Raw genomic sequence first — 15,543 nt, forward strand, 5'->3', positions numbered from 1 at the left:
TATTAGTATAAAAAAACCTAATGCAACATTCTTTCAGTATGGTTTTGTTCAAAATAAGGTTCACTGACAAAAAAAAGTAACCATTTTTTTTAAAGATTTGTTTATTTATTTTAGAAAGAGAGAGCAAACAGTGGGGAAGGGTAGAAGGAGAGCAAGAAAGAGAATCCTCAAGCAGACTCCCTGCTGAGGGTGGAGCCCAATGTGGGGCTCGATCCCAGGACTCTGAGATCATGACCTGAGCTGGAATCAACCAACTGAGCCACCCAGGCTCCCCCAAAAAAGTAACTTTAATTTCTTCTACTGATGACTTTTACTGGCATGACCACTGAAAATTTTTTATCATAAATGAGTTTGAAAAAATATTGAAATGAATCTCTCAAATTCGACTCAGAAGTTCATAAGCAACCTGAAAGAACACTGAAAACTGCTGGAGCATAGGTATAGTTTCCAACCCAGCACTGACTGTAAACATACAAACCAAAACCAGACAAAAGCCACCTATAAGAAGTAAGACAGAAAGAACCCAAAAACAAGTAAAAAGAGAGGATGCTCCATTTTATTTACTTAAAACTATTTTCATTTATATGGCATGTTTTACCAGTGCATACATAATTTGAAAAACAAATGGTTTAAGAGAATGAAGTAGCTTTTAGGGTCTTAGAATAAAATCCTATGAGAATAGTGTATTAAAGACAGTTCTTTATATAAAAGGATGCTTTTTTCTTTCATGGGTGACTTTTTTTTCAGCATACTGAATAATCAAAAATTATTTATACTCACAAGGAACTTTTCAGAACAAACTGAATTTTTTAATTTGGCATTCAACTTGACAAAGAACACTTGATTACAGTTTTTTGGATCAAATATGTATAATAATGGAGGGAGTAACATGGACAGAGGATGTTCAACCTCCTGGTAAGACTGGAATTTTCTTTAGATTTCACAAATCCATTTTACATATTTAAAAGTTTTAGAAGATACATATTTTAAACATACCAGTGCTCTATTCTTCAAATGACAATGTATCTTAAATTGTGGAAAAATTCTGAAATTCAGGAAAAATTATCTAAAGCACTGAATTAACCAATTTTCTTTACAGAAATAAATGCTTTAAGATATTTTTTTTTTTAAAGATTTTATTTATTTATTTGAGAGAGAGAATGAGAGAGAGAGAACACATGAGAGGGGATAGGGTCAGAGGACGAAGCAGACTCCCTGACGAGCAGGGAGCCCGATGTGGGACTCGATCCCGGGACTCCAGGATCATGACCTGAGCCAAAGGCAGTCGCTTAACCAACTGAGCCACCCAGGCGCCCAATGCTTTAAGATATTTTAAGAATCACCTGCATATTAGGGATACTTTTAGCTTGGATAAATATATGTTCCCTAAACTGTATCGTACACTTCATGAAATAGCATGATTAGGAAAAAAAAAAGAACAGTAATGGTAATGATAGTTAACATTTATTTAGTTCTTATTATGTGCCATACACTGTTTTAAGGGCTTTACAAGTATTAATTCATTTCATATTAACAAAAATCCTTTGAGATGGATTCTTATTATTATCACCTTCTTTGTGTAGATGAGGAAACTAAGGCACAGAGAAGTTTGAACTTGCCACTAAGTGGCAGAGACAGACACTGAACCCAGGCAGTCAGGCTCTATGGCAAGACTCAACAGCAATAAGAAACACTCTAAATCAATTTTAGTCTCCAGATACAAGTTCTGGAGACATAAATCAATCAATAAACAAATGAATGGATGAGTAAATAAATAAAGTAGGTTATGGCAGCATTTCCTTTATGATGGATATTTCAATTTTCAAAAGATAGGCATTTCAATTTTCATACTTAAGTTGGGTAGGTGGCAATTTAAGAACATCTAGTTAAACAGTCTCTTCTCTCTTAAAAAGTCTACGGGCAGTTAATGTATAGGGATGTTATTCTAGATATGACATGTGAGAAAATAACCAAGTGGAAGTAATCAATAAAGTAAATATTTTCATATTTGCAATAATTGATTTTTTAATGTTATTCGTGAATCCCACTAGAATTTACAACTTTAAATATATCTTATATTGTTTTTGTTTATTTTAGTAGCCATTTTATCTCAATAAATAGAAAAGTATAATCAGAAAGATTTATATAGGATGGAAATTAAAATAAGATTTAAAAGAAAATTTGAGAAATAGAACTGATAATAGAATAACATCCAAGGAACCAATAAGGCTAGAAAACATTCTTAAATATATCAAAGCTAAATTTCTGCCCCATCACACAGTACACAACTAGATACTGTTTATTGCTATAAAATATACATCAACATAACACAGTATGCAAAGCCTTTTAAAAAAAACATTCCCTTCTCCTTCTTCCAAAGAAAATCATTATAATCTGAACCGAGAGAAGCATTTGTTTACATACCTCAAACATTCTAGCAGCAGTACATCTCACAAGTGCTGAAGTATGGACAACACCATACCATAAAACAGTTAACAGTAATTCATGGTAGGCTGGATTTGCACTGAAAGAAAAAACTCAGTGTTAGAAGTGAGGGCCACAGTGCCTTACTGGTGTACTGAAAAATACTATACTTATAAGTAATATTGATGACAAAAATATTGGCAAAACATATGAAATTATTCTGTATAGGTTTAATAGGTTATATCCAAGATTCTTTAAAAAAAAAAGGAAGTCACCTTATAAAGCTACAAACTTAGCATATTAGGGAATTATACTTTTAGGTTCTATAAACATTTGCAATTACGATAGAAATTTCAACTCTCTAGTAGCATAAAAGTTAAAATTATAAAAAAAAAAAAAAAAGAAAAAGAAAAAGAAAATTTACCTAGGAGGAAAAAAAAGAAAGCATTGGACTAAGAGGCAGATGGGTAAGTCACACCTCTGTGGGGCTTAATTTCTACATCTACAAAAATTGGGGAAGCAATACATGTCCTTATTTTGTTGTGTGTTTATTGTAGGATCAAATCAGATCAACTCAAATCATCTGTAAGGAAAGAACGGTAAGTTGGCTGTGAAGCCTATCCAGATTTAAGGCTGTATTGCTATTAAGTGCAGAGATAAAACTACAATAGCAGCTAGATGATGTGATTATGAGCAGGATTAGGCAAATCAAATGGGACATAAAAAGGAGCTTAATGAACTGGCTTTTACTTGGGGCTACTTTTTCAGTTTTGGAAAACTAAATTTTCTTCAAATGTGAACTTTATTTCTCCAACTGCTTCAAAGAAAACATGTCTGTACTCTTTCCCCTATTCTTTTACTATAATATTTTACAAAATATTAAGAATGTATAAATAAGCAAAACCAAAACCAAAACCAAAAACAACTTAGGCCTCAAAACCCAAAAGATTTGGTGTATATGCCAATATTTTTAGACTCAAATTATGTATTCTATAAATCCAATTTTAAAAACTTTATATTAGTTTAAAAAAAAACCAACACAACTATAAGCTATTATTTTTACCCCAGTTCCACAAAAGAAGCCTTCAGGCTATCAAGAGGAGCATGAGATAATGAAAGCAGGGTCATTACATCTTCTAAGAATCCAACTAACAGTTTTCGGTCTTCTTCCTACAGAGGATAAAGACTGATAATGAATCTCTAAGCAATTAAGTAGAACTAAAATAATAATTTCCTATCTATAATTAGAAAATTTTACCAAATATGGGGAAATATCCAGTCTTAGAAGCATTTTAATTAAAGATATTTATCAAGCATATCTATGACCACAATGGTATGAGGACAAAGACTATCTTGATTCATAGATTTAGACCTGTGCTGTCCAAAATGGTAGCCACTCACCACATGTGATTATTTATAATATTTAAATTTAGATGAAAAATTAAGTACAATGAAAGATTCAGTTCCTTGGCACTAGCTACCATTCAAGTGCTTAAAAGCCACGTGTGGCTAGTGCCTTCCTTATTGGACAGCTCGGATATAGATTATGTCTGCTGTTGCAGAAAGTTTTATTAGACAGTCCTGGTTTGGAACATCATCAGGTATATATATATATATATATTTTTAAAGATTTTATTTATTTATTCATTAGAGACAGAGAGAGAGAGGCAGAGGGAGAAGCAGGCTTCCCGCGGAGCAGGGAGCCTGATGCGGGACTCGATCCCAGGACCCTGAGATCATGACCTGAGCTGAAGGCAGACACTTAACCATCTGAGCCACCCAGGCGCCCCCATCAGGTATATTTTTAAATTAAAATTTATTTTTACCAATTTTAGTTCTCATTAATTTTGACACTAAATACTTAAATACAAACTAGTAAAAGTTATCCCCCTAACAGAAAATCCATTTCCAAAAAATTATCTTTGCAATGTCTTGGTGGTCAGAAGCTACATGCTTGTTGAAATATAGATTACTGTGTTCATAAGAGAAATAGTCACACCCTTGATTAAAAAGTAGTAATCTATATTTGCAAACTTTCTTTAATAAACCATTATTTTCATAATCAGAAAATAGTGTTTTCTTTTTTCTTATATTGTGTTCTACTAAGAATATGTTAATAAAAGAAACTCTATTAAAGAAACTAATTAAGAAAATGTCTGCTAAATTAGGAACATTAGAAATATAACTGTGTATGTTGAATTAACCTGAATCTATAAAGGAAGAGAATCTGACATTCTATCATGAAATAAATATATAATAAATCAGGTCAAGTTTTTTGTTATTAGGGATATATTAGTCAACAATAAATAGTTTCTGAATATTAATAAATAGATCTATGAAGCATACTAGATTGCCACCTACCATTTTTTTCTACATAATAAGGTTCATTTAGAATGAATAAAGGATTGACAAAAGTAATGATCAGCATGAACAATGACAGAAAGAGCAGTTTTAGAACACAACAGTGTACTTAATATAAAGCTCAGGACACTGACACACCAGCATCAAAGCAACATTGGAATAGAGATTTCACCCAATTTTAGTTGCCTACTATATCAAACACAAAGTATACAAAAAATTGGAAAACAAACTGTAAATCTGAAAAACCTAAATTGTGAAGTAAGAGCTAAATATTATCATTACTTTGGAAAATCCATACTTCTAAATGAGCACAGATTCTTCTAACTTGAAATTTTACTATAATCCTATTTCTTATTTTTAGAATCTCAAGACAAAAAATGTATTTGATTCAAAATAGTTTTTGTTAACCAAAGCAAACAGGACAGTGACTTGCCCTAATAGAAAATTTTGTTTAGTAAGAAAAATATTAACTGCTGGTACCTGCTTCCTAAAACAAGTAACACTGGCAATCTATGATAGCTACCTCAATTCACACTTTGTAACTAGTTGAGAAGTTCTTATCTCTTTTAGATGTCTGAACTTTACACAATGACTCATAGACTTTTTCATTTATTTGACAAATCTGAGGGCTTACTATAAGGCAAACCTTGTATTTGGTACTTTATGATGCTTTAAGATACTATTTATTGTCAAAATCAACATACTAACCAAACTTCCAGAGGTTAAAGAGAGAAAAAAAAACTGACATCACACTTGCTATTATGCTGGTACAGCTTTCAAAATTAAAGAGCAGAAAACGGTATCCACACTATTGTGCCTGACAATATGCAGGGATTTAATCTCCATGAGTTTAAGAACAACAATACAGACAATCTATTAAGGTTATATGACTTAAAATATCCTACACACAGGGATATTCTGTGTATATTCATATTATGAGGCAGTCTTTGAAACTAGTGGTAGAAAAGAAAAGTCTAAAGGAATACTGTGTTACTTCAACAGAATTGGAGCTTTACTGCAAGGTATGTGATACTGTAGGACTATATTTTAAAATTGTAAGATGGCTCAAATCTGTTTTGGAAGAAGAGTACAATAAATATGAATTGTTATACTTTGAATTCAAAGGGCAAAAGAAACCTTAGGTATTAATTAGGGGAAAACTCAGAAAAAAGGTCTTCCTTTTTGATTCTTACACTCTGATTTCTATTTATTTTTTTTAAAGTAATCTCTACATCCAATGTGGGACTCGAACTCATGACCCTTAGATCAAGAGTCACATGCTGCACTGACTGAGCCAGTCAGGTGCCCCTCACATTCTAATTTCTAAAAATGCCTTATCCTGAATCCATACTTTCACTTTACTGGTGACACTGCTGCACATTTAAAAATGACTGATATACCTTAATATAACATCATATTATTTCCTTAAAATAAGGTTAAGTAGAGTGTGGTAGTCTGTTATATTGGTGACCCCCAATGAACCACACCTCCTAGTTCATGGCTGGGCCTATAACTTGCTATAAACAAGAGAAGGCAATAGAATTGAAGTGCTGATTCCAGCCTAGCAGATGCTGTTTTTAAAAGTGCTCTTAGGAGCCCTGAGCCACCATGTATTAAGTCTGGCTGCTGCTCCAGAGGTCCTGTGGAGAGAGAGAAGCCCTAAGACTACATGGAGACTGAAGCTCGGTCACCTTAGCTGACCTCCCTTCCAACCAAAAAGTTGAATGCAACAACATGAATGACCATCAGCAAGGCCACAAAAGAGAGGCCAAGCTGAGCCAAGCCCAAGAGCAAATAAAAGGGTTATAAAAAGCCATTACATTTTTGGGTAATTTATTATGTAAGAAAAATAAAGTATTATTAAAAGATACTTTGCTAAAAATGATAGAGTATAGAATTCTACAGCATTTCATAGTTTGCTCCACCTAATACATGTGCTTTGTTTGTTGTTTATGAAAAATTAATTATGAAACACAATGAAACTTTGCTAAGTAAGTACAATCTAACATTCTAACAAAATATCAAGAAGTATACCATCTCTAAATGTATTTGTTCAGTGGAGATTTTACTCAGAGACTTATCCAAATATGCTCTCCACTATAAATTATTTATTGAATAAGACAAATATATAAATTTTGTTTTCCTTTATGGGTACCGTTTTCACTTGTACACATATTAAAAAGGCATAATGTTAAGTATCTTTCTAAATAGACAGTGCTTTTACATTTTCTAGTAAAAGGATTTTTCCCTTACCTGAATATAACACGTAAGGACTCCTGTTGCGTAAATGGGGACGGTAGCTTTAGTGAGGACCCCATTTCCTGCTGAGGAATCTAAAATCATTAAAATAATTTTAAAAATCTGAGTATATTTTAAATGTAAAGTAAAAAGTCACAATTCAAATTATATTTAAAATTCCAACTGGCTAGAAGGTTTACACTAAATATTATCATTACTTTGGAAAATAATTTTTTGATTAAAACAATATCCAATGGTTGTAAAAATACAACTTAATACTTTTTATAAAGCCATTAGCATGAACATTTTTGATAGATGGGAAAGAACTTTAATAACCAAAATGAGAAATGGAAATACTTCCATTTCCATACTCAGAAATCAGAACTTTCTTGAAGTCTCCCAAGTGCCAATCTGTATAAGCAGGTCTTCTTAAATTTTTATACTTTGAATTTAGAGTATTCAGTAAAACGTAAAGGCACTTAGGTAAAGGAGGCACCTAGATATATATTATTTAATCTGCTTCTAGATATGAGATACTACCTAGTTTCCAGGACTAGTCTGGTTCCAGAGCTCCTCCTGCATTCTCTATAGCAATTTTCAGCCAGATAACCCTGATTATTTTCAAAGTGGCAGAAAAGAGGAAATCATTTAACCCTAGGAGAGTACCCTGTGACTACTGTGAAATAAGATAAAATCACCTGTAGATGATTTCAAAAAAGCAATTCTAGAGATGATATGACATTATTTGTTCACCAACACCTCTTGCTTATTGTTCCTTAGGCACTATTTTAAGTGCTTTATATTTGCTTTTATATACCCCCAAATTATTTATTACTTTTTTCTCTTTTTATATGGTTCTAAATTCTTTTCAGAAAGTAGTACATAAAGAAATTTAACTAACTTCCCTGAAGGAATTATAACAAAAAAGAAAGTTCCATTTTCAGAACAATTAGTATTTGAGGTTTGTATATTCTATTGATAAGAGTAATGTTTTTTCTTTGAGGGGAATACTGATATTGGCTGAGTGTGGCTATGGTATTTGAGAGTTAAATCTGAGGTTAGGAACATAATAAGCCTAAATTGGATTCATAGATATAGTCTGTATATACAGGGATTAATAATGTCTTCCTACAGAACAGCTAAACATTCAGAGCTAACTGAATAATTCTAAAACCTGTCAGTTTCTAAAATATGTAAATATTGGTTCACTAATTTATCATCAGAATTAATAATTAACAGATAATAACAACTATTAGGCATTCCAAACATTAACCCTTTAAAATATAAATTTTGGGAAGCATTTGTAAAAAAAAAAAAAAAAATCTCATCATGTTTCAGACTTAAAAGAAAAAGATTTATGTATTCATTCTCTAACTATGAGGACAGCCCAAGATGGAGTTTTCTAGCTCACTCAAATCAAATCACAAAGGTAGGACTGGACTGAGATAAGAATTACCTATATATCCCAAATCAACCAAGTTAAAAAAAAAAAAAAAAAGAGGGAGGCTATACATTTTCCCCTCTAACACTTTCCACAATTTATTCCTAGAAACTAGAAAAATACACAGGACGTAAGATCCACACAGAAATGAGTTCTTAGGCCAATGGTGCTATAATTAGACTTCTTAAGTTAGATGAGTGAAAACTATAAACAGAGGGGCTGGAACTGCCCATTCAAGCATGTAGTTTCATTTTAAAAATGTATATGCATACCTTACATTCTCTTCCACTATATTTGTTTAATTTTAAAAGTTTTAAATAACTAATTATGAATTAGAGGCCCTTTATAATTTTCAGTATCTTGAATATACCACTTCAAATCTACAAGGGTACAAGTACTCTGTTTGAGAAACTCAGTCTTGGGTCAATTTGATTACAAGGAAGGTAGATATTTATAATCAAATTAACAAAGATTAATCTCACTACAGTCTCATAGTAAAGAGATTAGATGTGACACAGTTATAAAACCAAGAAATAAAATTTTCCTTTTCACGTATACTTGCTAGTTCATTTATACAATTTGCATATAAAGAATATAGCATTTTTCCTGAGTGAAGAGATACAATTGTTTGTTTTTTTTTAATTTTATTTTATTATGTTATGTTAGTCACTATACAATCAATTGTTTTTAAAAGTAATAACAATGAACTTACCGATGTTTTCTTCAGACAGTCTTAAAATCTCCTGGAACTGAGGTTTTACCTATGCAACCCAAAGAAAAGATACAAAAAGTTTTAGGTCCAATGGATCAATTGATGATTAAATAAATAAAATGTTTACTACTACTGCTACTATTTATTTGTTTTGCTTTATAGACCAGTAGAGTGGTCAGAAATTTAAGAGGCTTAGAATACAGAAAACAACATATAGAGAAAAAGTATTTTCAAAATCAATTCAGGTCAGTAAGTATTTTCTCAAGGGCCTCTGGTTTCCTTCACTAAATTAAAATAATTTCCAAGATGACTTTCAGTGCTCGAAATCACTATCTCCTAAAATGGAACTTGATGACAGAAAGATTATTTAGGTAAATATTATTACATTAGAATTTTTTAAAAAAAATGTGCTTATTTAAAAGGAATGAAAAGGAAATTCCATTCATTTAATGTATTCAATAAGTAACATATTCATCATGCAATATCCATCTGCTTAGATTTTAACTTCCTTAAAATATAAATTTAAACATCAAATACAGAATTTAATTATAATTTTTTATGCTTAATTCAATTTTTTATTATTAACATTATCACAAATTTCAGATTTCAGGCCACTGAAGCCAACCACTTACTGCTAAGTGCTAAAGCAGACTCCTACTTACTTCTTTGTCTCTCTTTTTTTTAAATAATAGCTACTTCTTTCGGAGATGTCAATTTGCTTGCCAATGTTGATAACCATAAAATCAAATTATATTTAATAATTAGATGTTAGTGAAAAATGTAAAATGATCCTTTTCTTCTACAGTGGCATCAAGGTCTGGTTTTTGCCCTCCTATCGGCAGGTCAGGCCTAACAACTTACATATTCAACTTAAACTGAGGTGAAGCCCCCTGTTAAAAGATTAATCTACAGGATCATAAAACAAAGACATTGAAGTGACTTCTTCATTTGACACATGCCCAAACAACTTAATTATTTATTATGGGTCACAAACATAATAACATTATAACCCATTTTCTGAATTTTGCTCAGTCTGCTATACCAAACTATTTTACTTTAAATGTTTCAATAACTACAGAGTAAAGTAATAGTTAATAGTAAAGAGCTGCACAAAATTCTTACCTTTTAAACGTCTTGATTAGCATCTGATTATAGCAACTGTATCTTTTTATGTTTTTATTAGGTCTCTAAAGAACTGACTTAACAATATGCCAGCAAGACAAATGGATTAAAGAGGAAACCGGGATCTAAGGACATTCCAGTTTTAATTGTCTAAAATTATAAAATAACCTGGATGTGCAAATGTGACAAACTATAGTTTTGGTAGTGACTGAAAGATGCAGCACTAATCTCAAGTGTCCACGCTAGTCTAACAACTGGTATCCTTGCAGCAAGTCCTCTGTATAAGCTACTTTGGTTCCTCCATCGCCTGAGGTTTTGACCAAAGTGTGCTGAGCAAACAGCCGCCCCCTGGATCTGGGGTAGATGGTAAAGCAGGAGAAGCACATTAAAGAATTGCAGTTGAGTTCCTTAAGTGATACTTATTAGGGAAGTATCACTTGCCTATGCTGGAAATCTTCAAGATATCCACAGTGAGTAGATATTATATCCAAATCTGGACACAAACTAAGTTTAGGCTAAATCATCTGAAAACCAATAAAGATAAGAATATTACTGACTAGAATTTTCTTTTAAAAACTATCATAGTTTTCTAAGATGTTAAAAGATAATTAGACTAAAGGAAGGGCTCATGCTTTTATTTACTCTGTTACAGCATTAATTAACACATTACATTTCTATATCTCTTGAACATAAGAAAACATGGAATACAAGTTTTTACCTTAGTGTTTGTAAAAATTTTGCCAAATGTCCGGCAAAGGCGCCAGAAAAATCTGGAGAATTCATGGACACAGGCAGTTGAAGTAACATTAATTTTGCCAACTATTTCTATAAGTTGTGGCAACCTAAATGTGAAAGGAAAGAAAAATAGGCAGGGGATACATATAAATTACTGTTTCCTTGCCAATTTCTGAAACAATGCAAATCTAACAACCTCTTCTTTTGCTTTTCTTTCTTTCTTTTTTTTTAAAATAGGCTCCATGCCCAGCGTGGAGCCCAACACGGGGCTTGAACTCACAACCCTGAGATCAAGACCTGAGGCTGAGATCAAGAGTCAGATGCTAACTGACCGAGCAACCCAGGCGCCCACTGTTTTGCTTTTCATAGCCAGCAAAATTGCAAATCAAAGGAGTGGTTTGAGATGCTTTGAAAAGGTTTTAAGTTTATATTCTATTCTATAAACTTCTTCTATATTTTAACTGCTTGCCATAAAATATATGGAACCTTAATGGTAGAGTTCTAACTATGGAGTTAATGAGACACAAATCACTGGACTCAATGCCTCACATAAGAGCTTGGCTAACATGGCATCCATTTGAGCTTCAAAAATGAGAATCTGGATATAGTTTAAAATCCATCACCACTATTAGACAACAACAAGGCAGCAAATAGGTCGTTGTGATATAATACAGCAGCACCATCTGCATAGATAAATAACTACATATCCAATGGTATAAATCTCCTCTCCTAAAGAAGTTTACCACAGATAATGCCAACTTATGTTTTGTGATATTTTTTGTATTTTGTCCCTCAGTGCCAAGGCTAAACATAGTGAGCTATCTTCCATTAAACTGACAGAGGTGTACCAAATGAATATGGAGGCAGTAACTTACAATTGATTGACAACCCATAGTAAAGTCTCCCAGCCTGTTGTACCCTCGTGTTCCAGCTGGTAATCATAAAGTTGTAGGAGCACTGCCAACTGCTCACGACTTCCAATTATAGTAGACACATCTTGAAGAGGCGACATAGGCCGAGGGAACCTAGTCACTATAAATAATAGAAGCAAAGTAAATCATGTGAAAAATGGCAATTTGTGAAATTAGCTGTACTGTCAAAAGGAAACTAAGAGGGGCGCCTGGGTGGCTCAGTTGGTTAAGCAACTGCCTTCGGCTCAGGTCATGATCCTGCAGTCCCTGGATCGAGTCCCACATCGGGCTCCCTGCTCGGCAGGGAGTCTGTTTCTCCCTCTGACCCTCCCCCCTCTCATGTGCTCTCTCTCATTCTCTCTCTCTCAAATAAACAAATAAAATCTTTAAAAAAAAAAAAAAAAAGGAAACTAAGATTCTGCTTCCTGATATTTAATTAGCTTATTATAAACTTTATCTTTTTTTTTTTTTTTTAAAGTAGGATCCACGCCCAGTGTGAGAGCCCAGTGCAGGGCTTAAACTCATGACCCTGAGATCAAGACCTGAGCTGAGATCAAGAGTCGGATGCTCAACCACCTGAGCCATCCAGGCGCCTCCAGCTTATTATAAACTAAATATAGAACTGAAACATATTAATAAAATAATTTTAAGAAAAAAGTAAAACAAATTCTTGTCACATGTGAACAAATTTAACAATCTCAAAAATAAAGATTTTATAAGACTCAACAGTTAATAAACAAATACTGTAATGAAACAGTTTGCTAATGAAGAGTGAAATTTCATTTAGGTTAAATTAAAATTGGCCCAACGATGTTAGCTAAAATATGTATTTGAATTTAATTAAAAAAAAAAAGAAATACTTGTAAGTCCACCAGACTGTTTATAATGATGAAATAGTAAATATGATAAATATGTTTCCTTCAGGGAGTAAGGAACTAACAGATTAATAGTGGGGAAATAATGAATACCAGAGAATAATGATATAAAATACATTAAAGCTTGAGCTGAACAGGTTTCTTAAGTAGTTAATCTCCAATATTAAATACTTAATTTAAAAAAATTTCCACAGTTTGATAAACATTAACTTAATATGAAGTGTTAAAGCTGGTGACCACAAAGATGAGGCAAAATGTACTATAAATATTATAACCAGGGTCCCAAGTATATAGTTCAAAATTTGGGGAGAAACTGAAGAACTCTTAAAATTATGTAAATAAAACATGAAGATATAACCAGCATATTTTAAATTTGCAAACATATCAATAAAACTTATGATCCTATAGATCATAATAGATCCCAGGTTATTAAGAGAACACTTCTTGATGGCTATTAAATGAATAATGCATGCCGACAGCTCATTAACTGTTAGTAGGAAACTCCTAACTGCCTAACAACTCCTGTATAGAGGCTAACATCCTAAAAAGACACATAAATACACAGAATTGTCTCGAAACATATCAATGGCTTAATAATTATTATTAAGCTTAAGAAAACATGAAATACACAAAATTTAAAAAATGCTCAAAGACAAAATTAAGATGTCATTGTCTTTCTATGCTGCCCAAGGCTTTTAACAATATATTAAGGACAGATAAAGATCATCCCTTGCTAGCCAAACTCTCCTATTTGCTATCATAATATACCAACCAACAAATAAATGAGTTTGGGTAACATGGTATTTCTCACTATCTGGGGTTTCTGCTTGAATTCTCACTGTATCTCAACCCAAGAATCAAACAGATTTGGATTGTGAGGGATATCTGTACTTCATCTAGAAATAGATCATGTCAAACATATTAGATGTAATTTCAAACAGGGTTATATCATACTCATCACAATCTGCTATACTATGATAGAATGAATGTTATTTCTTCAAAAGTACTAACAAATCATTGAAAAAAAATGGAACAGTTTAAAGTAAAATAGATACATCAAAATTAACTACGGGGAAAGTAAGGTCTAAAAAGATTTAAAGATAGGTCCAATAGAAGCAAAATAATGTCAAGAAATAAGCAATTACTTGGATAACTCAGTTATTATAGGTAAATAATCAGAATGGTTCAAGAGTCTCAAAACATTATTCTATTTAATAGAATTTTTAAAAATGTGAGGATCTAACTTATAACAATACAGAAAGATCCTCAGAATGCCATTTTAATAGGCTGGCAAAATACCAGCATTTTATTGTCAACAAAATAACCACAATTACCCAACAAAATAACAGTTGTTTTGACTCTTTAATGTGTTTCCCTCTCAATAGAATGTAAGCTCTATGATGACAGAAAGTTGTGTCTATTTTATTCATGAATGATCCCAAGTATTTAAAAAATAGTTCCTGACATAAGTATTAGCTAATGGTGTAGAATAAATTGGTAATAAAAATATCTGTGTGGGTTAAAAAGATTATTATTATTATTTTTTTTTTTTTAAAGATTTTATTTATTTGACAGAGAAAGACACAGCGAGAGAGAGAACACAAGCAGGGGGAGGGGGAGAGGGAGAAGCAGGCTTCCTGACGAGCAGGGAGCCCGATGTGGGGCTCGATCCCAGGACCCTGTGATCATAACCTGAGCTTAAGGCAGACGCTTAACGACTGAGCCACCCAGGTGCCCCAAGAAAAGATTGTTTTTGGTATGATGAAGATATAATCACAAGAAAAGGTCATATAAATACTAAAAGAAATATATTCAGGATGTTAAAGCAGTTGTTTTGACAATTTTCATCTACTCTCCAGCACATGGTTGGCAACAGGCAACATTCAAGAGTTATTTGTTAAATACATTAATGAAGGAATGATAGCAAATGTTATAGGTTGAACTATGTACCCCCCCATAAATTCCTACGTTGAAGTCCTAAACCCTAGAACCTCAGAATGTGACCTTATTTGGAAATAGTGTTGTTGCAGGTAGAATTAGATAAGATGAAATCATACTGGAATCGGGTGGGCCTTTAGTTCAATATGACTGATCTTATAAAAGGGGAAAATTTGGACATAGAGACAAACACACACAGAGGAAGCATGGAATGTGAATATGAAGGCAGAGATCGGGGTGATGCATTTATAAGCCAAGGAATGACAAAGATTGCCAGCAAACCAGCAGAAGCGAGGACGGAGGCATGGAACAGCTTTTTCCTCAGAGCCATTAGAAGGAACCAACCCTGCTGACACTTTGATCTGAAACTTCTAGCTTTCAGAACTGCAAGACAATAAATTTTAGTTTGTGGTATTTTGTTATGGCAGCCCTAGCAAACCAATATGGCAAGATAGAAAGAGAAAGAGAGGGAATTAGAAAGATAGGAAAGCCCCTAGGCAGATGAGGAACCTTAATATGTGAGAGGGTAGAACCTGAAGCAGATGGCTGTGAATGCTTTAGGAAGACTTTGCTTAAAAGTCTGAATTTTCCTTCTCCTCAATAATATTTTAAAATGTTAAATTAACTCTACTCCATCCATTCTCAATTTTTCCAGTAAAACAGACATTCAAACAGTATATACCATTTTTATGTTGTGCTTCGTGTATTCTTGGACACGACTTCATTCCCAAAGATTAAAGGCAGCCCACAGTTTACATGAAAACTGCAAAAACATTAAGTGTCTGT

At 32.8% G+C, this 15,543-nt stretch overlaps 1 protein-coding gene across 6 annotated transcripts in view; it reads right to left on the reverse strand.

Moving 5' to 3' along the window:
- The window catches only part of RELCH (RAB11 binding and LisH domain, coiled-coil and HEAT repeat containing), a 106,782-nt gene that overhangs the window by 23,939 nt on the left and 67,300 nt on the right, over positions 1-15,543 (reverse strand). For 5 of the 6 annotated variants that reach the window (XM_044921050.1, XM_021686145.2, XM_021686146.2 and 2 more), the window contains 6 exons: positions 11,909-12,065; positions 11,017-11,140; positions 9,177-9,225; positions 7,039-7,118; positions 3,488-3,594; positions 2,425-2,524 (listed from right to left, as the gene is read on the reverse strand). In XM_044921050.1, coding sequence (XP_044776985.1) covers positions 2,425-2,524; positions 3,488-3,594; positions 7,039-7,118; positions 9,177-9,225; positions 11,017-11,140; positions 11,909-12,065 — 617 coding nt within the window. The remainder of the gene's footprint in view (positions 1-2,424; positions 2,525-3,487; positions 3,595-7,038; positions 7,119-9,176; positions 9,226-11,016; positions 11,141-11,908; positions 12,066-15,543) is intronic. The other variant, XM_044921049.1, reaches the window with a different exon arrangement.

The sequence above is a fragment of the Neomonachus schauinslandi genome, chromosome 14, assembly GCF_002201575.2.
Source record: "Neomonachus schauinslandi chromosome 14, ASM220157v2, whole genome shotgun sequence".
NCBI lineage: Eukaryota > Metazoa > Chordata > Mammalia > Carnivora > Phocidae > Neomonachus > Neomonachus schauinslandi.